The sequence below is a fragment of the Urocampus carinirostris genome, chromosome 6 (assembly GCF_059441175.1).
Source record: "Urocampus carinirostris isolate Australia breed hairy pipefish chromosome 6, RoL_Ucar_1.0, whole genome shotgun sequence".
Classification (NCBI taxonomy): domain Eukaryota; kingdom Metazoa; phylum Chordata; class Actinopteri; order Syngnathiformes; family Syngnathidae; genus Urocampus; species Urocampus carinirostris.
The window spans coordinates 8,677,347-8,705,072 of record NC_142354.1 but is presented as its reverse complement, the minus strand read 5'-3'; the positions used below and the strand labels follow the sequence as shown (position 1 = coordinate 8,705,072).

Sequence of the window (27,726 nt, the reverse complement as noted above, 5' to 3'; positions counted from 1 at the left end):
TGGTTGTCAAACGAGATGAAAAACACGGAAGATAGAAGCAGACACTTAAAACAATATATCACAAAAAGGGCGAAAAAACAGGGAGCTGATGGAAAGGCTGCCGCTCGCGGTGGCGCCTTTGATGTATGTTCTAATGTCAATGATGTAGGTTGACTGAATCAAAAGAAATAATAATACATTTAATAAAAATTGAAAACCCAAGACCTCTCTTCTAAAATATAAAGTAAATCCTCTGTCTTAGCTAAAATGGGAAGTTACGCTTGGCCCACTTCCTGGATCCTGCTGAGTCAAATGCTCACAACAGGAAGTCATTTCACTTCACCGAAATTTACTTCGAATTGAAATTGTCCTTTTAGCTCAAGCTGTAAAAAAATGGCTGGTCTTCGTGCGATATAAATATACCTTTTTAATGTATTTATTTTTTTAAGAATACTACATAGAAGTATGAAAAGACGCACACAGACCATCAAACCCTCTATAAATTAAACTAAAATATATTCAATAAGTCTTTATGGATAAAAAAAGAAAAAGGTTTCGAGGGTAGGTACAACATGTCGAACTGGAGTATAAGTCCTATTTTTCATAACTTTTGGCGATGCATTTGATTAATAGGCATAGATGGCGACAACGCTAACTTTTAGAACAGAAACAAAAACATGATGCTAACCTTCAGTATAGAAAAAGACTATGCTCGTTTTTGGCGTAGAAGAAGACACTGCTACACCTCGTCACAGAAGAAGACAATGCTAGTTTTCGTCTCAAAAACATAATAATAATAATAATAATAATTTCCTTGTATTGTCATTCTGTGTAACAATGTACACAGAACGAAATGTCGATTGCATCTGACCCGATGCAGCCGCAGCCAAGAGAGGGCGCCGCCGACCACTTTTTAAGTCTTAGGAATGACTCGGCCGGGGCGCGAACCCGAACCTCCCAGTCTCAAAGCGGGCGCCTTACCATCTAGCTAACCTTAAGTATAGAAAAAGACTATGCTAGTTTTTGGCGTAGAAAAATAACTTTTTGTTTTCTTGACAATGACTACAACATCTAGTGGTCGAATAATAGACACCGTGTCCCGTTACCATTCTTATTAAGGTGGGGGCCTCAAACTCGAATCCCGAGGGCCGCAAATGGCCCACGAACTGTGAGTTTGAGACCCCTGCCATAGAAGCACTCATAACAAATACGCTCGTTTTTGACATAGAAGAAGAATAATGTTGTCGGTGTTGAAGACAACAATGCTATTTTGTATCGTGTAGATTGTAGAAGAAGATAAGGCAAATGAATGCAAGTATTTGCATATACTTCTTTTCATTTCTATACATAAACAAACAACTGTTGATGTTGAGAATTGGGCACAAGATGATCATCCGGTTCAGGATAAAGTAGCTTATTGTTCCTGAGACGGAGTTATATAAGCGCGGAGCTGGGTTTGATCCCCGAGTTTCTCCGGGCATGTTTGCTAACATAACACATGGCTTGAACGGCAGCTTTTCAGAAAGAAGGACTTTCGTAATAGGGTGGCTTGCAAAATACTCGACCCTTAAGTGACGTGGAAAAAGAAAGGGGCCAAAGGTCTGGTTATCGGGGACTCTAGGTACTCGGAAATATGCACTCCTGTACGAAAAAAGAAAGAATATTATCTTACACCACTGGCAATTCATTTTCTGTATATATGTCCTTTTACATTTTCTAATGCTAAAAATGGCAGATTATTTTGCTCATTTAACATTTTTTTTATTCAGATTAATGTATGAATTCATAATGAAACGAATAAGAACTATTTCATTTATTTTCTAATATTTTTCCTATAAGGATTTTTTTCAAACATTTTTGAAATGAGAAAAAAAAACATTTAATGCGAGATAATTTACTTTTTTTAATCGTTTCCAGTTTTTGTTTTGTTTGGTTTCATTTCTAATCAAATGAATAGAAAGCAAATGAATTTATTCTTTTATTTATTAACATTTTTCCTATTTTTTAATCGAATTTTTATAGTAAAAAGAGAAAAATAATCGTTTAAATTATCAAAACTATTCAGATTTTTATTATTTTTATGTTTTTTATAATAGAAGGAAGGAAGGAAGTAAAAACGTCAGGATCAAAAAAGGGCCCAAGCCGGGGGACAGACGGGAGCAAAAAACAGGTGGGAGTCAGGGTCGAAAAGGCTTGCCAAGAGTACACTGAGGTTCGCAGACGGACTGACAAAAGGGGACAGATAGGGGTGGGTTTAAACAGGGACAGGGAGCCAATCAGAGTCCGAGGCAGTTGGCGCCAAAGGAGCGGGCACAGGTGATTCACATCGGTATTCACATGACAACCCTACTTTTTAACAATGACTCTTTAAATGACTCTTTGATAAACTACTGAAGGAATACATAGCCCATTTTCTTCTATAAACGCGCTCTAAAGGACCCCTTTCCCATCCTCCCGATTGTCGAGCTTCCAATGGGCCGATTTAGCCCGTTTTGTTCCGGTGGTGGCTAACGCAGATTAGCTTTAGCGTCTTCAAAGCCAAAGATTGAAAAAGCGTGCCAGGGATTACCCGCACATCAAAGGCGCTCAAAAATGGAAGAGGGGGTCTCATCTCCCGTTTTCTGCTTCGTTCCCCTCTTCTCAAAGAGAAAAACTGCTTTCATGAGAACACTTGCACGATTAGAATTGGTTCTGATTGACAATGCCAAACTGTCTTTGACTATTCATAAAACGTCACGACAAAAATGTATTTTTCGTTAAAGAAAAAAAATATGAGCAAAACGATCCTATATGGAAATACAGTAGATGATTTTTTTCTGATTTTACCATTAAAAACAATTAACAAAATTAAAAGAAATAATCTGTATAGTTTTGCTTATAAGGATTAATTCTCTTATCCCTCTATTTTTACTGTCAAAACAATAGAAAAGCAAAATCTAAAATTTAAAAATATATATATATATATCTTTTAAATCATTTAATTATAAATTACAATTGTTGATAAAAAAAACTTTTTTAGGGTTTTTAGCATAGAGATAATATTCAATATCTGTGTAGTTTTAACCACTGAGCATCGTTCTCCGATTTTACTATAAAACAAGATAAAAACGATATGAAAAAATATTTAAGAATAAAGTGATGAATAAATCATTTTTATTGATTTAATTGTCAATTAAGATAAATATTTTAGATCAAAAACAAAGGCGAAATAATCTTGATTATCAGATTAACAAAATCAAATAAATAAACTGTATAATTTCACTTATTTTAAGGGTTATATATTGTCATGATTATAGATTTTAATCACCTGTGCCCACTCATTTTGCGCCAACCGCCGAGGGTTCTGATTGGCTCCCTGTCAGTATTTGAACCGAGTCCCGTCTGTCCACTGTCGTTAGTCCGTCTGCCAACCTCAGTGTGTACCAGGCAAGCCTTTATCAACCCATTTTTGCTCCTGTCTGTCTCCGGCTACGACCCGTTTTGATCCTGAACCCGTCTGCTCTCCCGTCTCGGCTTATGACCTTTTTTTGTCCCTGACTACGTCTACTCTCCCAGTCTGGCATAATACTCGTTTCCGACCCCGCCTTGCTCCCCCAGTCCCGGCTACCGGCCTGTTTTTTCCGCCCCCCTGACACCGCCATCGCTCGCTACAGAAGATCCGATTCCGTGTTCGGATCACAATCCGAGTACGAGAGCGACCTGCTTCCTGCACCTAGCGAACACCGGATCATGGCCGCAGCCCTTCCTCTTTACCTTAATAAAACTTGTGAGAAACGTAACGCAATTGGGTCCTGTTTCCGTTCTGGTCTTGACAGGGGTGACTAGATTTTGGTGACCTTCAAAATATAAGATGTATGTGGTAACAATGGCCAAGGGAGTTCAAAGAGCTTTTATATTTTTTTTTACAGCACCTATCTGCTTTTATTTCTTTTCACCCTCAGTGTTTCTGCCACAGAGCGCATTGTACATAAAATAATTTATTAAAGTTCAATATTAAAATTTAAATGTCTTTTAATGTGTATTGACAAAAATTAGATAGTTATATTGATATTTAAAAATAAATAAATTCTCCAGATTTCAGTTGTCATGAACCGGAACAGGATCAGGACCCAAAAGCGTGACGTTCTCACACAAGCTTTTTATTTTACGGGAAATGGGGAGTCATGTACGTCAGGCAGCGGTCTGGCGTGGAAAGACGGGCGGCCAGAGACCGACGAGATCGATAACTATTGCCCGAGTCGATATCGGAAAGATGGGGTCGACAAGACGGGACAGACAGGATTGATATAGATACAGGATATCGGAATTAAACAGGACAAACTAGTTGGGAACGAAAACTGGAGAGAATAATAAAAAGGACAAAAATAGACCGGAACGAAACTGGAAACTGATATTAAACAGGACAAAATAAACGGGAACAATACCGGACAGGAAATACCAACAGGACCGAGTCAGAACCCATGTCTTGCGGGGCAGAGGTTCGTTGATGGACTGACAAAAGAAGAGCGAGAACACTGAGTTTAAACAGACAGAAAGCCAATCCGTCAATGAGCCGCAGCTGGCGCCACACGGGCGGGGCCAATTGGGCGCCATGGCAACCGTGACATCAATATTACTACTCAAATACTTTTCAATTAATGTGCATTTACAATAAATTAAATTGTAAAATATATATATATATATATTCATCTATATTACCGTATTTTCCGCACTATAAGGCGCACCTAAAAGCCTTTATTTTTTTCAAAAGCTGACCATGCGCCTTATAATACAGTGCGCCTTATATATGGATCAATATTAAGTCGCAAAGTCTTGCAACTAAGGCAAGCAGCCGCCGACTAGATTTTCCCCCGAAATCCGCGGCGTATGCTGGGATTTATATACCGGCGTTTCATTTCCTAACCAATGTGTCAATCATCATTTGAATCAGTCACTATTGGCTAAAGTAATTCGGAGGTAAAGGGGGCACATCCTTTTTATCATTTAAAGGCTCGCATAGGCTAAAGGGGCGAAACAAAGCCTGCAATTGGCCGAAAAAGATGAATGTGAATCACACGTTGGGTTGCACTACGGCATAGAGAAAACATTTTTTACTATTCTGTATTTGTAAATATTTTACTCTCCTGCATTTACTACACTCACGGTTGTAAGAAGACCATGGTTACGTATCATTATTGAACGTGATGGCTGCAAGAGAACTTAGGTGAGCTATGCGGCTTTATATTTTCTGTTTCTGTGATGAGTCTATTTTTAAACTAAATTCAATTCAAAGTGTTTATTGTCATATGCACAGTAAAGAACCCCGTTTCCCTGCACAGTAAAATTCTTACTTTGCTGTCCACACAGATGCCAGCAAAAAATAAAATGGAAACTAAGAAATGTTTGGCATTTCTTGAATCCCAAGACTTTAACCTTCCGAATGATATTTGGAACGATGCATTTGAGTGATTGGTGACATCGTACAGACACTGTTTCAGTACATGTCTGAAACACGTATTTGCTTCTTTGCAAGCTTTCGGAATGTTAAGGGGGTAATAAGTTTGACTGAACTATCTGACTGTTTTGTCAACGTTCCCATTGTAGCGCCTTATAATCTGGTGCGCCTTATGTATGGAAAATATAGGACCAAAAACTATTTTGTATATCCGTCAAATTAAAAAATATTTATATTGATATTTAAATCCAAACATATAAAAAAACTAATCAAACAAATAAATTCTCCAAATGTAATACTATTTATATTGATTTATGAAAATATCTATAATTTTAAATACAACAAAAACAAATAAACATTGACAAAAAATGATTTAAAAATTCATATTTAAATAAGATATCCAAAATGTCATTATTTAAGGTTGTTGTTTAATGAAAATATGTTTTCCCCACGCAGTGGTTAGCGCGTGTGCGGCACAGTTCTGAGGTCATGAGATCAAACCCCCTGTGTGGAGTTTGCATGTTCTCCCTGTGCTTGCGTGGGTTTCCTCCAGGCACTCCGGTTTCCTCCCACATTCCAAAGACATGCATGTTAATTGGCCGGTTCAAATTGTGCCCCATGATTGGCTGGCAAGCAGTTGAGGGTGTCCCCTGCCCACTGCCTGAAGATAGCTGGGATAGGCTCCGGCACCCCCGTGACCCTACTGAGGATAAGCGGTGCACAAAATGGATGGATGTTTTCCCCATTTAATGGGGCAGAGATGAGCGTCCTAGCATAAATGCCGGGGGCTCAAACTGACCCACACTTTTGCCCCATTTGTGCCTGGCCTCGGACTGCTCTGCTTCCATGGCTGGGGGCATAAATTGATGGAGGGGGTCTTAGAGTTAAGGCCTCCATTGACTGACTTACTCCAAGAGTGTCAACAAAGAAGATCTGTTAACCGAATTCCTAGGCAAGTCCCACTCAAAATGTTCCTTCTCCAAAAAAGTCCCAGCTTGTCACGTGACAAAATGTGGGGAGGGGCTTTAGGCCCAAAGCCCCACAAAGCCCCCTGCCCTGCTGTGGCAACAAGCTTGCACTGCAGTCACCTCTCATTTTTACAGACCAATGATCCTCATCAGGGGGGTCACCACAGAACTGGAGCTCCTCCCGGAGGATCTAAGTGGAATTTTTGACCACTCTGTTAAATTTACAGTCGAAAAGGGGACAAAATCTTATGTACAGTATTTTTTATTGCTGTATAAAAACATTTATGTCAGGACCAGAACGGAGACAGGACCCACTTGCGTTGCGTTTCTCACAAGTCTTTATTGGAAGGAAGAGAAAGGGCCGCACCCACGATCCGGTGTTCGCTGGACGCGGGAAGCAAGTCGCTCTGGTACTCGGATTGTGCTCCGAACGCGGAAGTGGATCTTCTGTGGCGAGCGATGGTGGTGTCAGGGACGGAAAAACGGGTCAATAGCCAGGGACAGGAGAGCAAAAAATGTGGTCGGAAGCAAGTTGTAAGCCAGAAAAGGAGAGAAGACATAGTCGGGGACAAAAAGAGGTCGGAAGCCGGGACGGGATAGCAGACGTGGTCGGGAACAAAAATGGGTCGAAGCGGGGGACAGACGGGAGCAAAACACGGGACAGGTGGGAGTCAGGGTCGAAAAAGGCTTGCCTAGTGTTCAAAGAGGTTTGCAGACGGATTGACAAAAGGGGACAGACAGGATTGGGTTCAAATACTGACAGGGAGCCAATCAGAACCCGCGGGGGTTGGCGCCAAAAGAGCGGGCACAGCTGAGTCACATCAGTAATCATGACATTTTAGTGTACAATAAGTCAATAAAATATCTTCCTTTTTTTCCCACCCAACAACCCGGAACACGTCATACACGGACACAGGAAATGGTTCAAATACAAAAAATAAACTAAAGAAATAGTAATAGAAACAAAATATGGTTATGGTGAGGCACAGACTAACCATGTGAGGAAATGGGACATGAGGGATGCTTATCCACACTGATCGGGATGGCAGCAGATGGCCTCAAGATTTACAGCTATCGAAATGCTGCGTACAAGTGAGGAAACACTGAAATGTAAAAATAGAAAAAAAAACTAAAGAACAAAACATAAAAGTGAGAAATAAAATGTAAAGCAGGGTACTGTAAAATGTTAAAGGTTAAATAAATCACAACTATATCAAAATGATCCATTAAAAGCCATACTAAAGAAGTGGATCTTGAGCCCCCTCCTAAAAATATCAAGGGCCAGCACAGAGGGACAGTGTGTGATTATTGACCACTAGAGGTCGTGGTAGCTTAGAATGAGCTGAAGCATTCAAAGAAGACGGACTACAAATTGCATGGAAATGAGAACTATAGCTGATCAGTAAATATTTATGAAGCCTTTGGTGCTTTTTTCCCCACTGTTTTCTTCTCTACCAGCTCATATGCTCAGCTCTTGGCTGCAAGTGATGACTTCCTGCTAGCAGTTATTGTTAGCTTCTCCTGCTCTGGCCTCCAGTGTCACTTGCATTTGCCAAGTCCTGATATTCAAGCAGCTCTCACGTTTTTTCCATTGTTACCTTCTCTAGCCACTCATGTGAGTAACTTGGCTGCAGGTTTTAACCCGTCTTTAAATGTCACTCGCTTTCAACGGCGTCACACAACTTATGTTAGCCACTCTGTTGCAGGCCGGGGCTTGCCTTTAGCCGCTATTGTTATTGTTAGCTTCTTTGTGTTTATCTTTCAGTTTTAACTTACCTTCTACAGCTAGTCATGCAAGCAAACATCGGCAAGTCCCGTGATTCAGGCGTTTGTCGTTTCTTCCTACTGTTTCCCTCTCTAGTCAATCGTATTAGCCACTTGGCTGCAAAGCTCGCTTGTCCCAGTGGTTCTTTAGCACATAAAGTCACTAACCATTCACAGCGAAGCCTCAAACCCATTGTTCAGTCATTTTCAACTTTTTCCACTGTTTCCTTCTCTAGCTGTTCATGTTACCCATTTCGCTGCAGGCTATACTTCAGAGCTATTATTGTCTGCTGCTCCTGCTTAGTTCTTCAGTGTCACTCACTCTATACAGTTGCTCATGCAAACAACCGTCGTTGTGTCCTGTGATTCGGGCATCTGGGAATTTTTTATCAAATGTTTCATTCTCCAACCAAGTTTATTAGCCATCTAGGTAGCCTATGGCTAGCCACTAGCCACTGTTATTATTGGTAACTGCTTTTGGTTGGTCATTCAGTGTCACTCGCCTTAGCTGCTCATGTGAGTGAAGGTTGTTGGCTGGCAATTTAGGCGAAACACAATGTATCTGGATCTGGCAGGTTTCTTTTTCCACCGTTTCACTTTCTAACAATTTTTTTTACCAACTTAGCTGCAGGCTACACCTCGCCCTAGCTGCTATGGTTGTTAGCTGCTCCTTCTTGGTCTTTCGACCTCACTTGCCCTCCACATTGGTGTGTGATTGTCACCGAGTCCTTTGAATCAGGCATATTCCACTTTTTTTCCATGTTTTCTTTCTCCAGCCACTTGGCTGCAGGCTATGGCTTGGCATTTTTTTTGTCAGCGGCTCCTGCTCTGTCCTTCAGTGTCTCTTGTTTTCAACCGCTGCTCATGCAACTAAAGGTCGTTGAGTTCTGTGATTCAATCATCTGCTGTTTTTTTTCAAATGTTTTCTTCTCTAGCCACTCACCTTCAGCGCATAAATAAATTCCATTTATTATTTCGGTTCAGATTTTGTATGCTAACCAGGGACTCCAAGGCCACCCCTCCAGTTTTGTTTTCACACAAAGCTCCCCCTCTCCATTCTCTCCAGGAAATTGGATTCTTCCTGTAACAAAAAAACCTTAATCATAATGAGGAAGGGGCTTCCTGCATGACTTCATTTTGCTAAGTGCATGCACATGTCGTACATCAATTTCACGCATCTTCACTCAAACGTGGAGTGTAAACAAATTACCTCCATAGAGTGCAAATATTGGATGGCGATTCCCTGGGGGGAGCCCAGCTCGCTTATTATTCATCCATTGACTGATTACGTTTTGGGGGTCGTTTGGAGGTCAAATGGGTCTTGATTGAGCGCTCTCATTTTGTGGATTAACTAACGCAAAGGGATTTCTTTTAGGGTATTGCATCCTAGTGGCCACTTTTTGTCATTGCAACATTTGGGTGTACAGCAGGGTCTTCCAACCTTGTTACGTATTAGCGCAAAGGACACCCATTTTGATATAAATTTACAAAATAACGTTTTGTTATTATGTTGTTACTATTTTATTCACTGAGGTCGTCTGGGTACTACTTCCTGTGGTGTGTCTTGGGCAGGTACAGTCAGGCAGCGCCTATCCCTCTCCAGGCCAGATTTTTGGGGTAGGAGTTTGCAGGAGAAGCCTCCTAAACTTACTCGGATACAGCACCTTCATCATCGGTTGTTTTGGGTGTAAACAATACCAATGGTTGGTTGGTTGGATCCCTTAAGTTGATAGGGGTACCATTTCCTGTGGTGTGTCTAGGGCAGGTACATAAATCGAGGGGAAAACCCTAATTTCCCCCGAAATAATGAGTATTAGACTTGATATAATACGTTTGTTTTAAAACATTGCCAGCTACGTTCTAATTCTTAGAGGAGGGGGGGAAATAATAAGTTTCCCTCGAAAATCACAATGACCCAGCACTGGTGAGCTATTTTCAGAACATGTCAGCGGGCACCTCAGTTGTTTTTGAGGGGCACTAGGTTGGAGACCACTGAGGTACCGTAATCCCTCGCTATAAGGCGGTTTACTTTTCAAGGTTTTGCGGCTTCTGTGATTTTAATCATTCATTGTGTTCTGCGTTCCAAAAAGCTAGGAAGCCTATAACCTATTTTTTTTATATGCGAAGGTATGAGTTGGTCAGTTACAATTACCTCAGACTACCAAACGAGGGCGGCAATTATATGTCAATAAACAAATGGTTGTAATGTAAAACAGAGCAATTAAGAGTACAGTTGAAGTTTCGCCGTTACAGATTTTGGGATAAACAAGCGATAACTTTACTATAATCCCTGACTACTTATAGCTTTATATCTCACTGCCTCAGTTGATCCCAGGTAAAGAATATGCCATGATCCATTATCCCTATCATTGCAGCCAAAACGTGAACTGAACTCGTGCGGCTGTGGGGTCCATTATCCCTGGTTACATATTACTGCGTACAAGGACGGTCAACAAGCACTTTTCTCAGTCCTGGCAGCTCTTTATTGCCATTTTTTCCTACATAAAGTGAACTGCACTCTTACAGTCGTGATCCGGTATCGCCAATCGCAGACGGCTGCAAAAGGCAGCAGAAAGCACTTTAGAAGGCTTTCAATTTTCGACTTTTTGCGGGGGGGCAGCCATGGCATGGCGTCTTTTTAACGTCTAGGATGGAACCATTCCATATTTTTAATCTTTTATATTGACCTGGATGGAATTTTGGTGTCTTTCTAACATCTGGAATTAACAATGTGTCTTTTTCATGATTTTTTCGACATATGTTTGACAGAACTATGGCATCTCTTCAGCATCTGGAAAAAAACATTTTTCAAACCTTCACTTGTCAACGAAATAAAAACATCCATTTAACATCTTTTTAAGCTGGGTCAAGTTTTCCCCCCAAGCAAAACAAACGAGTTATGTTATGATTTAAAAAAAAAATTGTGCCATTTTTCGGCATCTTACAAACCTCAGCGCATCTTCCTGGAAACCGTGAGGGTCTCCTCCTCCACATCTCCAACACGACCTAGCACGAAACGGTGCTGCAGCACCTGTCCAGGAAGATGTGCCGCCTCCTGGCCCCGATGCATCCAACCTGGTCTTCGTCGCAGTTTCTTTGCATCCCCACACGAGGGCGCCATTCCAGACACTACCCGAGAGCTACACTGCCATTAGAAAACTGGAGGTTCACTTGAGGGAGAGGAAGAGATGCATGCTGGGATAAAAACACAATCCCATTCAATTGCAGGGATCTAATTGAGACCCGGCCTACACCCGATTATCAGTATTGGGGGTTCAGTGTCTTCGACAGTTACAGCAAAGGAGCAGGGAATAGAACCTGCACCCTCACGGTCCCAACTCTACACCTCCTGAGCTACTGTCTCCACTTTGTTTTTCTCCCCCATGAAGCACTATAAATCGACCATTTCTTCCAGACAATAACACCCTAAATTTCCAAAGTGACACTTAAATATGGTATATGAAATTGGAAACACATAATTACAATTAAAATGATGACCATTTAGAACAGGGGTGTCAAACGGGCAGCCCGAGTCCGGCCCGCTAAAGGATGGAATCCTGCCTGCGAGACAATGCTCGGAGAAGCGCAAGAGAAAAACGAGCTGCAGATTGAAATACGTCCACTTGATGTTGCCTAAGCCAGGTGCCTCTCACAAACGCTGTACTTGTGTTTATTTCTCTCTCTTCCTTCTCTCTCACTCACTCTGTCTCTTTTGCTCTTTCTTTGTTCATCGTTTTGTCTCTTTATCTTAGTGTCTTTTTACCTTCTTTTGCTCTCTTCCCTTTTCTCTCCCCTTCTCCCCTTTTCTCTTCTTCTCTATTTTCTATTTCTCTTTGGAGTTTGTTCTTTCTCTTTCCCCCGCTCTCACTATTTCTGTTGTTATCTCTTTGGATTTCTTTTTTTCTCCCTTTCCCCCCTTTCAATATTTCTATTTTTATTTCTTTTGTCTCTCTCTCTCCACTTTTCTCTCATTTCTTTCTCTTTCTCTAATCTACTAGTCCTGCCCCCGAGAGAATGTTCTATCATGTGGACCCCAAGTTAAAATGAGTTTGACACTCCTGATCTAGAATCAATTCCGCGTAGTAGTTTATGTTCTATAAATTGGGTTCTAGATTTTAATTTCAAGCACCTTATAAATGAAATATTTCACAGGACACTCCTTGTATTCCGGTGTGGCTTTTATATAGAAAATTTATGATTTTCGGGGTTCTTTTAGGCAACCCTGGCTTACCCTAGTCGGGCACACTTTATATATGAAAACAATTCGCAAGGCTTCTTGATGGATAGTGAGCCTTATTTATAAAAACATTCTCAGAGGGCTTTTTTTTCTGAAAATGCCCAATAGTTCAGAAGAAAACTGTCATTATTCCTATTTTTTTAACTCGTAGAAAGAAAATTTTCAGTTTCGAATTCCCCCACCAGCCATTAGGAAATTGCGAGCCAATATTTCAAACTAGGAATGATTTGAAACATACATCTGAATGTGAAAAGTAAAAAGAAAGGTGTTAAGGAGATATCATTTTTTAAATCAACATATTTAATTTAGCAGCATAACCGGATGATGTTGAGGTATTTCACGTCCATCGCCATCCATTGAAAAAAAAAAAGGGACCTCTTCACCCCGAGAAGTCCGTCCGTCAAAGTGCGCACGTGCACAGTCCTTTTGGCCCGCTCTTGGAAATGCAGGCACGATTAATGGTGCACTTTTGGCTGCGGGACAAAAAAAAAAAAAAATCATTATTTTCATCTCCATAGGTCACACTTCATAGCATCCCGCTTGTTGATGGTTTGTTTTGCTTTCAAGAGTGACTTTTGGCGAAATGCTTCAGGGATACAGTGAACCGCCAGATGACTAAGTCCCTAGTTTACGGTATTTCCACCTTACTATATGGAATACCGAATTTCCTCCCAAAATGCACTATTTCTCTTGATTTATTCATTTCAGAATCTCCCGAGATTAAAATTATTCAACTATAGTTACCAAACTTGCAGTGATGCTAAAGATGATAACAATGGAAACAAAGCTAGACATCATAATATGAGTTGGCACACAAATCGATAACCAATTCATGATCAGGACAACTATTACGAATAAAGAAGCAATTGATCCAAGGAAAATGCTCGCAAGGGGAAGTTTGAATCTGTCGTCACCTCCTCCCTCTGCATCCACCTCATAACTACTGTACCAGCTCACATCACGTCATTCCAATTGAGCTGTTACTTTTCCTTTACTTGTATACTTATTTATAATGTTGTTGAACTGTGCACATATTACACATTAGTGATAATTGCTATATAAGATACTGCTTTGATTTTGGGTAATGGGGTTCACAGTTACTCAGCACTTGTTTATATCACCCGCAAGATGACAAATTCACCTAACAACCTGGTTAAGTTTATTCTGTTTAGATTACCGGACACCTGCAAAGTACATTGCATAGGATGCCATTTTGTTATTTTGAGTATTAAACAAGGATTGACCGATATGGGGTTTTAAGGGCTGATACAGATTATTAGTATTAAGAGGAGGCCGATAACCGACATTTGCTGTAAAAGCTTAAAATTGGTGTGAGAAAATTTTAATGATGAAAAAAGAAAGAAAATTTGTTATGAATTAAAATAAAATATTGAGAGTGCACTGAAACCTTTACAGTAAACGAATTTGAGTTTTAACACGACTGACCTATCACTTTTACAGGTTGACAGGGGGAAATCGAATAAAACCAGGGTCTCAGTCACAATTGTGCCCTGGTTACAGCTACATACAATAAACATGCATTACAATAAGGCGATTATAGCACACTAAAAACATGCATGACATGTAGCTACTCTAGTACGCTATATAAAGCCTACTTGTGTACTACTAGTCGTGATCGTGAACATAGGTGTAAGCAGCTGGTTTTTGGGGGGGGCTCAAGCGCCCCCCCCCAAATGTTATACAGGGATGTGATTTGACCAAAGTGAAATTATCTGAAAATTAGGCGGGGGTCTGGGGGCCGCGGGCACCCAGCTAGGTCCAGGGCAGTGCCCTGGTGGGGGGACAAGTGGGGCGAAGCCCCCCGGAGCTCATGGGTTTTACGGTTTTTTAAGTACTTTCAATGCACTCAGATGACAAAGAAATAGACAAAACAACAGCATCAATTTTCAATGTATTTTGAACTATCCCATATAAAATTACAGTTCAAGTCAACTCAAAATCAGTCACATTAAAAAACATTGGACTGCCTTTGCTTTTAAAAACTATCACTGAGAATATCATCATATCTAACTCATGTGATTACTAAGGTAACACATAAATCATGTTGAAGAGTTCAAATTTCATGAAGAAATAATTGTATCATGACCAAATGAAAAGTAACTCATATTAGAACATACCACAAATGTCTGTTATAGCAGAAGATGTTATCTATAAATGAAAGTACAATAAGTATAGGCCCTACAGTAAAGTGTTGGTGTAATGTACACATGAAAATCTATTATTGTAATTGTTAAATATTTATGGCCATTTTTATTACGTTATATTTTCGAAAAAAAGGGGAAAACTGTCAAATAAATTTGAAAAGTTTACCACCTACCTCAAAATTCACGACTCTATCAGCAACTGGTACAGGTTTTTGGGGTGGATCACGTCTCTCTATTACCGCTTCCGTTTGTGGTGTCAACAAGGGATGGAGGCCTTAAAGTTTTGGAGTTTTCGTTTGGGCACCGAAACTACCAGCGATGGAATAATTTGTTGTTCTTGACTGGAGTTCTTTCACGTGTTTTTTGCTCTTTGCGTGACTTTCAAGAGCTTTGAAACCTCTCACACCATAGACAATGGTATCATGGCATCAAATGCAAAGCGCTTTCCCGGCACGATCGATCTTCCGAATAAAGTCACTGAACAAATTCGTCACAGTCTTCTTTCCAACATTTGTAGATAATTCCTTCTCCAACCAGTCCGATCAAAACTTGTTTTTTACGATCTTATCAATTTCTTTACCTCGCGGAGCATCTTTGCGTTCGATCTCGGACATCTTTCTTTAAACACTCGGCAAAAACGTGTGAGAAATGAACAATGGCATACTCCTACGCCTTTATAACAAGAGCGTTTATTGGTCAACACGGAGACTTCAACCAATCGCAAGTACGTTTCATTTCAGTTACGGAAACACTAAAATGGAATGCTGTAGAGACGAAATCGTTTTTTTTACCAATTAAAAAATCGGAAATCTTAAAATTTTATTTTTGGAGATAAAAAAAGCGGAATTCCGCGAATTAGCGGAAAAATCACATCCCTGGTTATAGCATAATTCAAACTCTTTTTCTTAATATAAGACAGAATACGCTTAAATACGTTGGAAATGTTAAAGAAAAAAGGAACACAAAAATGTGAACAACGCAGTGTCGGAAACACTGCCTTGAAATAGGGTAGTCCATTTGATTCCAAGCACCGCGTCAAGATGTACTCAGATAATTATATTTTTTCTTTTTTTCAGTTTACCACATTTTGATGGGTTCTCTATAAACCATTCACTGTTCAAAAATCAATAATTGATGCTGATTTTTATGATAGTAAATTCTTATCTTCTTGGTAATAAAACAGCTTGTGTATGTCGTGTTGTGTATGGTGGTGTCATCGAAAGAAAGTTCTTTAAAGCTCAATAATGTATTTAATATAACAATGTAATAGAAAACCCTCATAGTTTTCTTTTCAATATTTGATTCAATAAGAAACAAAACATTTATTTTTATATCATTGAAGTAATATTATTCAGTGTTGGTTTTCAGTTTAATTTGAAAACTTTTTATTTGAGATATTCCAATATATTTGTGAGTTAATAATTATATAATTGATTTTGATCAGTTTCGATATGAAAAAATAATAATTTTGGATAGATTGCATAGCCAATTACCTGCGATGTATGCCGATGGAGATTTTTCGTTTTCCGGAGTTCCGTTTAGCGGAGTGGATGATGTCACACGCTAAGCCGGGAATCGGCGAGGAGGTTAGCTCTGGTAGCTACCGGTTGCTTCAAGTAGCTCCACATTAGTGCCCGAGATGCTAGACGTAAGCCACGTTTCCGTAAAACACAGCAAACTGCACTCCCTGTACGCTTTGACGTTTTTCACCAGCACAGCCAGTTCATCTGTCTTATTTGGTATAGAGTTAAAATTTACCAAGATTATGGACGGTACAGAAGACTTATAACGCCACTAGCCGCTTAGCCTTAGCTCCGGCACTGCATCCACGATAGGGCCCCCTCATCACGCCGGCGAGAGAATTCTTCAGGGCAAGGAGTTGATTCCTCAGATAAACACATTTTTGTGCGTTAAAACCCATGACGATATGAGAAAAAGTAATCCAAAGTGTACGGTCGGCACCAAAGACTTATAAAAAAAAAAACCCGTAGTTTTTATGACCCAACCGTAACACCGTAGTGGGTTCAAGAAACCCGTACTTATTATGGCAAAACCGTAGTCCTTGGCAGGTATATGTTGACATATACTTAATCAAGAACCCCGCCTTTTAGGTATTTTTTGCAGTATGGCGCCATCAGACGACAACTCACCTTCTGCGCGGCCATCTTCTTCTCCATGACCCCCGCCAGCCCACCACTCTTACTTTCCTTCCATGGATAAAAGTTGGAGGGTGCCGACGAGGACGAAGACGTGGAAGAGGATGAGGGGAGACGGTGGGCGGAGTGTTCTTCAAGCCCCGCCCCTTTGCGTTTTTTGTTCAAACCCTGGTGCTCGAATACCCAACCTCCGCCTTGACCCGGGGGTCCCGATTCCCCTCCCACATTCCTACTGTGGCAATTGGTAACGGAGGACGTCTCCGGGGGAGTCCTTCTGTAGGTCCAGAGCGTCTTTGGGGCGTGTGATTCTGAGGGGGAGGGCGGTGGGCGGGGTTTGCTCCCAGGCGAGAGCGTACCATTGGTCTGTCCGTGGGGGAGAGGCGGGACGACGGGGGGTTTGGAGGCAGGGGGCGGGGCGACGGAAGGGGGGCGGCCCCGGTCGTGAAGACTCAAGCAGTTCCTGTTGGGGCCCGAATGTTCCCCTTCCTGGGTAGGGGCTTTTCGCTTCCGGGCGGCGGCAGCGGTCGCCTCGTCCTCTCGTAGTTTGGGCGCGTGCTTGGCGAGACGCCCAGACGGGTTTTTGGGTTGCCCCGGTGAGGGTGCCCGGCCCGCGCCCGAGTTTTCGGACTGGACGGAGTGTCGCCCCTGTCCGCGGCAGGAAGACGAGGGTGACGAGGCGCTCTTCGAGGACGACTTGAGGTGAGAGGTCGAGCGGATTTTGGAATGCGACGGGAAGGAAGTGCAGGACGCGCTGGTGACGGAAGCGGGAGACGAGGAGGCGGCCATCTTGGAGGATGGGCTTGGACACTGGTGGTTGCTGACTTGAGGCAATTTCCTGATTTTAAAGGCGATCAGGACAAAACTTATCAAAACGGATCAAATAAGAAACTATTCTATTTCATTACTTAATTAGATAGACAAAAAAGTACAAACCAAATAGCATCCCTGTCCCATTATCATGTCACATGTACAATTATTCCCCTCAATTTACTGAGTGGACCTTTAACACAGTTCAGCAGTTATAGTTATAATTATATCTTCTTTTTTGTCATGTTTCTTTGTGACGCCCTTAATCACAAGAAGTCTCAAAGGGCTGTAAAGACAACGGACTGTTATTACACCATCCCCCCATCTAAAACCTACATCAGGGCAAGGGAAAACTCGCATACCTCAGCATGAGAATGAGGAAACAAAGGTTAAATAAATACCAGCTTACAAATGAAACTACAAAGTAGTTATACAGCGGGCACCCAAAGTTTTTTCGTTACTAATTAGCACAAAAAAAAAAAACAAGCAGTTTAATCCGAATTTCTAAGATACCATGTTATCGTCTTGTGACTGTGATATCATCTTATCAGCGGGTTGTAGCTATAAGACGTAGAAGGGTATTGTCCCAAAATTAACTGGAGTACTACTTATTGATTTGATGTGTCTACCTCTGTTAAAAACAAATAAATATAAAATCTTACTTCCAAAGATGGGCACTAATATGCTGCTCCAGCATGCTGCTAAAAGCTGATCTCAGGTGGTGAAGCCGTCTGTCGAACGTGTATATACCGTGGCCCAAAACCATACTGCCAAACGAACACATCTGCGGAGAGGGGATGCATAAAAGAATTTGTCATGTTCTGTGTTTTGGTCCTTAAGTGTTTTGTTCAGTTAGAGCAGTGTTTCTCAATTATTTTCTGTCACGCAGGCGGGTCCCACCCCACTATTTGAGAATTACAGAGTTAGACCCAGTTCGTTTTCCGACCAAGTTTTATTGCCTAGTTTACTTCTTAGTCGCACCTTGATGTACATACAATTCAGAATTACTTGGAAAACAATGTACATTTTCTTCCATTTTGTGTATATATTTGATATTATTATATCCTGTTTTGAACCACCTTTGTAAATTAAAACTTTCATTGCCAACACTATACACCAAGGCAGCAGAGAAAATGACATTGCTGTTTTATGTTATTGACAATAAAGACAATTATGAATCTTATGGTTTTTAATACTTATTTTTATATAACTTGTAAGTAAATGTTGCATGTCATCTTTATCTCATGTTTTCTTCATTTGGAGCTCGTGTTTCAACATATCTTGTGTTGTCCTCCTTTCATTTTGTGTTCAGTTACAGATAGTGTGCTAGCAATATGTTTCATGGCCTTGTCATTATAGCCCTGTCGTTCATGTGTGCAATTGTTTCTTCTTCTGTCTTGTTTCATGTTGTCTTCTGTTATAACTAATTGTTATTCCAACAAATTCTGCTTCATCTTAAGTTCATGCCTGTGTTAGAGTAGCTTCGATGTCTTTGAAGATCGTCAAAAACTTGATTGTTCTGTGCCTTTACACAATCAGATACGGATTCCTTTATGTGATTACATTATTTTGTAAATTTGTTGTGTTTACATTTATGGAACTGCTTCTGCTGGCTTGCAGGGTCATGACAATGTTATTGCGTACAATTGTTCAAAAGGTACCCCCCCAGTGTTGGCAAGGAAAAATAAATGTGATTTTCATGAATTTTATACGGTCAATTAAATTTTAAGAAATGGCACAGATGCTCACTGCTATCGGTCTTGGGTGTGCAGCGGACGATGTGAATTCAACAGGCTCTTCTGCTGCTTCTGGCTCACTTTCATCACTGGAAATGGTCCCGTGGACCAGTGGTGAGGGGGCTCGGCTGTTACCGCCATCCTGCGACCCTCTGTGGTCATCCTCTGGTGTGTTCTCCGAAATAGCCGTGGAGCGACTAAATGATCAAAGTGAACCTCAAATGTTATATTGCAACGGAAGGCACTCTTAGCTCAATTTAGCCAAGCTAACCTGAAAGCAGGGAGGCTGGCCAAAGGTCTACGGCAGTGCGGAGCAGCATCTTGTTCTCTGGGGGTCTCGGGGCTGGGGGAGCGTCCACAGGACGAAGCTCCATCCATCGATTGTGCTCCCTTCTCGCGGACTTTCGTTTTCAATTCGGCCACCAGCTGGTCAAAGTTTTTACTGCGACCGGGCACCTTCCGACGCTGGTGGATGGAATGGATCTGAAAAAGAACAGGTTTTTATTGCAATTCAGATTCAGATATACGTTCTCATTCCAGCACACATGTACAGTATGTGAACTAAACAAAATATTAATACATTCGACCTGCACCATTTTCCAATAAGTAAAAATATGGGTATGCAATAGTAGATTAATAATTCTAGCTAAATGCATTCTGTACGGTAGTGGAAGAAGAGCATCACAAATAGATGTGCTAAATAAATAATTTTTTTTTTTTACAATATTTCAAATGATTAATGATAGTTTTATGCAAAAAATCCAATACAAATGATAAGTCAATAATTCAATTTTCGGTGCATTTAGACCTTTCTTTTTGTAAAAGAAAATACAGAAAAAGAAGCAGTTTTATATGAGTTTTCTTGTGTTGTCCGCGTGTGAATTTGTGAATTTCCCTTAGGGGATGAATAAAGTATCTATCTATCTATCTATCTATCTATCTATCTCTATCTTTCCAATCAAGCCTTCCATTTCCTGTTAATCAGGTTATGCAGTCTCAGCTAAACTGATGCTCATCCACTTCCTGCCATCAACGGCCACAAAAGATCCTTCTCCCTTCGAACATTCAATGAGAATAAACTCACACAAATCATTTTAGTTGACAGCCAGTTTAACAAGAGTGATTTTAAATTGATTAACTCTTTTTTCCCCCTTTTGGATTTTGTCAATCGATGATCATCCCATTTTTTATCTTTTATTTGCGATTTTCTTTTGTTTATGATTTTTATTCGATTTTGTTTAATATATTTTCATTTAAACGTAACTGGGCCACATTCACTTTTTTCCTCTATATTTCTTGAATTTGTTACTTTGTATGTGTTTGAATCCTTTCAGTTTTAATTGTATTTACATTTTTAAATATAACTGGGCCATTATCACCTTTTCCCATATGGTTTGAACTTTTATTTATTCGATCTGCAACCTTGGTGGAACTGTTTAAATCTCGGCTTAAAACACACTACTATTCTATAGAATATGAATAACCTATATTTTATGTTGACAATATCTGTGTATCATTTGTTATTGCAACATCCGTTGCAGCCTGGTCATCTTGGAAGGGGGATGACCTCATGTGCTGTCCCTCCTCAAGTTTTCTTCATTTTCCTCATGTTGAGGTTTTTGAGTTTTTCCTTGCCCTCATCTCAGTTTTAGATCAGGGGATGGTGTCATAATAGTCTGTGGTTTGCAATAATCTGTGGTCTGTGCAGCCCTTTGAGACTCCTTGTGATTAGGGGGGGGGGGCACAAATAAACATGACTTGACATCCTTTACATACAAATAAGCCATAGTGACTTGATTTCACAATGTATTTTATTGTATCATTCTTTTATTTGCTTAATTTTAATTATATGCATATGTTTTTGCATATAAATGGGCCATTATAACCCTTTTCTCCATCCATCCATTATCTGCACCGCTTATCCACAGTAGGGTTGCGGGGGTGCAGGAGCCTATCCCAGCCATCCTCGGGTAAATAACCTTTTTTTTATTTGATCGTTTTTTTTTTCCATTATACTTATATGCGGATATATCTTTATATTTAACTGGGCAACAATTATCTTATGTAACTGTTTGTTTTCATTTCAATTATTTATATGCATATATTTTTTAGATATCAGTGTCACAAACACGTATCCCCTTTTATTTGTTTTCTATAAATATCTATTTACTCTGTATATATCTATAACCATCCATATATATGTGTATAAATATATACTAAATATTTTATAAATGGTATTTTATTTATAGCTGTGCAATGACCAGAAATGGGAAAAAAATATTCCAAGCGACGCAGGAGGGCACCAAGGATGGGAGCTTCCTTACATTGCATGTCAAGAGGCGTGTGCAGACTTTTTTCCTGTCAGGATCAAGGACGCCACAGTGTTTGTCCAAGTCACATTCTCTTTCTACAAACACAATGTTTACAGTTACACTCAGCAGCAGAAGAAGGTGCAAAATTTTGCTCTCCTGCACTTACTGGAGGCCACTTTGTTGTAGGGCCTGGGGACGCGGTGGCTCTGGACTACGGATGCTGGAGAGGAATCTTTCCTGGGGGTCGGCGATCTTTCATTGGCCGAAGGCCGAGCGGGCGGGGTTCCCCCATGCGGCCAGGGGGGGTCTCTGATCGAAGAAGGTGGAGAGCCGATGGGGGGCTCCAGAGGAGGCGGCTGTTTGAATACTGAGGAATCGGATTGGTTGCTGTGGGATGACTTTTCCATGGGCGAATGTCTGCGGATGAGAGGACATTTAGCCGTTTGATGACATCGTTCGGTGCATTTCTTGGCAATTGAGCGCACACTTCAAAACAATTATCGTGATTTTTTTTTCCTGCTCTCTTACCTAACCATTAGGGATTAGGGCTCCGCGATTTTAGTAAACCCAGTGAACACCTCAATTTGATTAAGAGTCAACAGACCTGATTAAAAGGTGGGGTCCGTACTTTTAAAATATTCCTCTTGCTGAGGCCTTCTTCTGGGTTAAATCACCATAGCAGCCTCTGTCGAGCTGCGCGTGTTGTGTACTATCACTGATTGCTGCCTGGACCAGAATTTTTGGCGGCTGTGATTTTTGGACTGTGTGCTTCAATGAAGGACATTTTTGCAATCCGGAGATGGAAAAAGGGCTTGCTCTGTCCACTCCACGCATCGGCCAGGTATTGCAGTACCTCCGGGAACGGTGCATTCGCACTGATCGCTGCATGGCTCTGTGGCTAGGACCTTGACTCGGCCTCTTGGCTGAGAGCAAGTGTCTGGGCCCCTTGGCTTTGTAGCGTATTATGATTTGACCGATAACGGATAATTGATAAAGAATATAGAATAATAAACCTTAAAAAATCCCCCCCCTGCGTGTGTTGCGCATGCATGTACGTAACTTTCTTAGACACGCTCGAAACAAACTCATTCATTTTCATCTTTTGGGGATTGGGTTGGCATTTGGACTGTATTTGAAAATGTGTTTTTTACCAAATCATCCATCCATCCATCCATCATCTGCACCGCTTATCCTCAATAGGGTCGCGGACCCAGTTTTGGCTATATGTCGCTAAGGAATCATTTATGTAGAAGCTCATTAAATAATGTATGTTCACTATTGAGACACTATGATAAAATCCCCCAAAATCTAACTGGCGCCCAAAAAAATGCCAGCCAAGCACACAGAGCAATTTGACACGCACCCCACTTTCACACCAGCCCAATGCGCTGTATGGATATATATCTGTGAACTTTTTCTTTGCATTTTTTTTTACATAAACAAAAGAACTCTGCTTGCAGCTTGTTTTGAAACCATCATCGACGAAAAAAATGGTCAAACGGGGCCTCAACAATCTTAGGTAATTAACATCAACCTTTCCAGCAGCTCCGTGTTATTTCGCTCTTTTTGTGATTTATTGTTTTTTTAAGTGTCTGCTTCTATCTTCGGTGTTTTTCGTCCCGTTTGACAACTACACTTTGGATTACTTCTATCCTATCGTTATGGGTTTTAACGGACAAAAATGCGTTTATTCAAGGAATCAGCTCTCGTGCCGGCGTGATGAGGGGGCCCTATCGTGGATGCAGAGCCGGAGCTAAGGCTGAGCGGCTAGCGGCGTTATAAGTCTTTGGTACCGTCCGTAATCATGGAAAATGTGAACTCTCTACCAAATAAGACTGACGAACTGGCTGTGCTGGTGAAAACCATCAAAGCGTACAGGGAGTGCAGTTTCCTGTGTTTTACGGAAACGTGGCTCACATCCAGCATCCCGGACGCTAACGTGGAGCTAACCGGCTTCAGCGCTGTTAGGGGAAACAGAGACACAAAAGCCTGCGGGAAGCGGAGAGGAGGTGGACTCGCTATCTATGTGAACACGAGGTGGTGTAACCCTGGACACAAAGATTTCCATCTGATGCAGGGACGACAAACTTTTGGCCTCGTGTGTGACGTCATCCACTCCGCTGTGGCGAAACTACAACCCAGCACCCCGAGGGCTTCCTGTTAATCTGTTAATAATCAACAAAAGGATAATGCTGGAAGTGTGAATTTCCCTACGGGGATGAATAAAGTATCTATCTATCTATCTAATTGCAGTTGAAACACAGGTTGAAATAGTACATTTGTTAATATGGGACACAAGCTCTGGCATTATTATTTTATACATTTTATCAAAACATCCAACATCACAGAGTGAAATTAAATGCCCTGAAAAATTGTTTTTTCTCTGGCGAGCGGTTTTGGCGGTTTTGCTGAATTTGGCCTTAAAATATAGTATGGAAAACACTCGGAAAACACAAAATGTTTTGCTTTTTAGGCTCTTTGGGTCAAAATGGTTCCCGACCCCTGGTATCGAGCATTTTCCTTGTTTTTCGTCATTAAAATAGATGCAATAGGAATACAACATACACCGATGACCCCAGAAGCCCTTCAATCTTTACCTGGTTCCATCCTTTGCGGTTTTGGTCAGTCTGTTCTGCGGTGGCGTGGAAGGAGCTTGCGAGGGCGGTCTCGCCAACCCACCGCCTTGCCCCCGCCCGTCCCACGCCGATGCCGAAATGGAATGTGTCCCCTGAGAAGGCGAATGGCTGTGATGAATCCGCTGTTGGGGCGCCGGAGAACGTATTCGCGCGTAAAGTTTGGCCAGAGGACCGTGTCTGCGCTCGCAATGCTTCTCGAAAGCCTGAGGCTTTACGACTTGACTGCAGTGGCTGCACACCACCAAGTAGAAATCGTCATAACCGGGGTAGAGGCCGAAGATTGACATGTCTAGGGGGTAAAAGGGCGAAAGGACGGTCATTTCTTTTACATTGCAAACAATATTACGTTCTAAGCTAAACAAGTAGTCTTGATCTCATTTACTATAAAAGTGTTTTCAAAAGTTGATGCCAAGCACAGCAGACTTACCCTCCTTGCTGAGCGACATTGCCTCTGCAGCCTTTCTGCCATTTTTACTGCAGTCATCCGTGTCAGCTCCTAAAACAATCACATACACCCGATGAACATTTACTATATACTTCTCAAACTGTTGAAACACTTCTTTGCACTTTTGTAAATACAGGTACATTTTTATTGTTACTTTATCTCCAAATATCTGTGTAGAGTCACGCCACACTTTGGTAAGCACACTCTTCAATCATCCATCCATCCATTATCTGGATCGCTTATCCTCAGTAAGGTCGTGGGGGTGCTGGAGCCCATCCCATCTATCTTCGGGCAGTGGGCTGGGGACACCCTGAACTGGTTTCCAGCAAGTCCCAGGGCACACAGCGACAGACAATTCGCTCGCTCATTCACACCTTAGGACAATTTGGATTGGCCAATTAACCTAACATGCATGATTTTGGAATGTGGGAGGAAACCCGAGTGCCTGGAGGAAACCCACGCAAGCACGGGGAGAACATGCAAACTCCACAGAGGAGGTTTGATCTCATGACCTCAGAACAGTGCCCCACATGCACTTACCACTGCGCCGCCGTGCTGCCCCACACTTTTCATTTGTTTCCTAAACTTTAAATAACACCTTGGATTAACTTCCCTGTTTTACATTTTTTTTTTGCAAAATACCCCGAGCAGTAATTTAATCATATGAATTGTTTTTTTAACAATCTTGACTTTAGAAAAAGAATATTTGTGTGTTTTCATTCAGCGTTCTGTAGTGTTCTGATATCCCTATTGGATTGTCAATAATTAGCAATAATTAGTTGAGTTGAATGGCAGTAATAGCAAGATAACGTGAGGAAAATACTGGGAATAGTGAGATACCATGAGAACGATATGTGAATGGTGGAATGCCGTAAGACAGGAAAGTCTAAATGAGAAAAGACTAAAAAAAAAACAGAAAAAAAAACGAATGGGAAAAGTTAGCACGGGAAAAGTCCGAACGGGAAAAGACGGAACAGGAAAAGACTGACCGGGAAAAGACTGAATGAGGAACAAATAAACAAGAAAATAATAAATGGGAAAAAAACGAAAAAAAAAAAAAAAAAAAAAAACGAGAAAAGGCGGATAGGGAAAAGGCGAAACAGGAATAAGCGAAACGGGAAAAGACGGGACAGGAAAAGTCTGAACGAGGAAAGACTGAATGAGGAAACACTAAATGGCAGTTTCCCTGAGTAAAATACCAGGAACAAAAGGATTCTATTAGAAAAATACCTGCAATGGCAGGGAACCCTAACCCTTTTTCGGGGGAAGGATCTGAGCCGCTTGCACTTACTTTTACTCAAGTCATTAATTTGGATGACTACTTTGTACCTCAACTTGAGTGATATTATTCTGAAGTCATTTTACTTGAGGAACACACTACAGTGACACGCATACTTTGTGCACACTTCAGGGCCGCGCATACTTCAGTGCCGAAGTGCACACTTGATATAAGGGACCGGGCCTGAAAAAAAAAAAAAAAAACAAAGCTGCAATTTGGTGCTGCTTGTACTTTAACCAAAGACACTTAGGCACCAAAACGCACATGGAAAAAAAACGCAGATGAAGAGGCATACTTCTTGGGGGGCGGGAGAGGAGTTCTTCTTTCGAAGGGGGGCATGACAGAAAATAAGCACAGGGATACAGTGAGAAAAATACAGGTAGTAGTGAGAGTGTGTGCAAAAATGCCTGGAATGGTGAAATACATGAGAAAAATACTGGGAATTGATATGTACCGTGAAAAAAATACCGTTAGTGGGATATAAAGGGGGGAAATACCGGTAACGGTACAGAGTGGGCACTTTCCTTTTGAGTTTTGGGCAGAGTCTGAAGTGAGCAAACGCCCAACAATGGACCAAGCAACTGGTTTCATGAACCTCGTCAAACTCTGAATATTTCTGTCACTCCATCGTGGGTGGTCGTGACTGAAATGGGGCGAAATGACACGAGTAGCCTGGCCCATTTGGCTGGCAGCGCCGGTGGGTAGCATCGGGCGCCGCTTGCGTCACCGGCGTCTCCCTGCTTCCTTCCCGGCTTCCCTTCTTCCTCCTTCGGCGTTCTCCAGCCAGTAGCTAGCATGCAAACATGCTAGCGCTAACTAGGATGCCGCCGAGGGATTGTTTGTCTAGGTTGTTAGCATGCTAGCTTAGCTTATGAGAAGTTAAACGCATACTAGCTTCCTTCTGATTTCTCGTTACATAAAAATCGACAGCACCCGTTTGAACACATTACCACATAAAATAGAAAAGGCGCACATTTTATTTTTTGTATCTTTTTTTCTCGTGATAACATATTCAAATGGAGAAACACGTTAACCATCCAGCGCTAGGACCCGGCAGGGTCTTTGTTTGGGTAACATGGCTAACCCTACCCTCCGTTTACACGAAAATAAAAACCGTCTTTTTTGCTTTCCCGGCTCCGTAAAAGATAGTACCGGCACCGGGACGCTCTCTTACCGTCGGGCGCTGTCACCCCGGCCCACTCGGTCCACGCGCTCCAGCTTTGCCCCACAAAATCCCCGAGGCTAGGCAGCCGCCGTTCCAGAGCAGCCATTACTTTCACTGCGCGTTCACGCGCCGCCATCATCACTGCGCGGCAAGGCGGTGACGTCATAAGTCGCGCTCACGACAGGATCGGAAATCGTGCGCGATAGCGACTCAAAAAACCCAAACTAATTGAAAAAATAGTCTATTTTGGAAGGACTATTACTATTTACATTGTCTTTTACATACGTATTCAACCCTCGTTTAACCTATGTTCAAAAAATAAGCTGCAATAGACAAAATTTTTTTTTTACCATTATTATACAATTAACCAAAATACACCCTCACGCTTTTTACAAATACAACTACTAAATAAAAGTGTTTTTTTACGCATATTTGTTGATGTTTTTATTTGGATGCCTTACCCACTAGAGTCAAAGAGGCACAATATCCTGTGGTGTGTCTTGGGCAAGTCGGACCTGGTGGTACCCATCCCTTTCAGGCCAACAAATCCATCCATCCATGATCTGCACCGCTTATTCTCATTAGGGTCGCAGGGGGTGCCAGAGCCCATCCCAGCTATCTTAGGGCAGTGAGCAGAGGACAC

At 41.4% G+C, this 27,726-nt stretch overlaps 1 protein-coding gene and 1 pseudogene across 1 annotated transcript; one reads left to right on the top strand and one right to left on the bottom strand.

Moving 5' to 3' along the window:
• Positions 1-12,661: 12,661 nt before the first annotated feature.
• atxn7l2a (ataxin 7 like 2a) lies at positions 12,662-27,241 on the bottom strand. Its single transcript, XM_088337095.1, has 10 exons — positions 27,093-27,241; positions 24,622-24,690; positions 24,156-24,483; positions 21,725-21,975; positions 21,571-21,653; positions 19,518-19,729; positions 19,260-19,443; positions 18,173-18,294; positions 16,698-17,538; positions 12,662-12,855 (listed from the first exon to the last, which is right to left on the bottom strand). The coding sequence occupies exons 1-10, from the start codon at positions 27,220-27,222 to the stop codon at positions 12,838-12,840; spliced, it is 2,238 nt and encodes a 745-aa protein (XP_088193221.1). The 5' UTR covers positions 27,223-27,241; the 3' UTR covers positions 12,662-12,837.
• LOC148363731 (U2 spliceosomal RNA) lies at positions 22,270-22,433 on the top strand (annotated as a pseudogene).
• Positions 27,242-27,726: the final 485 nt, after the last annotated feature.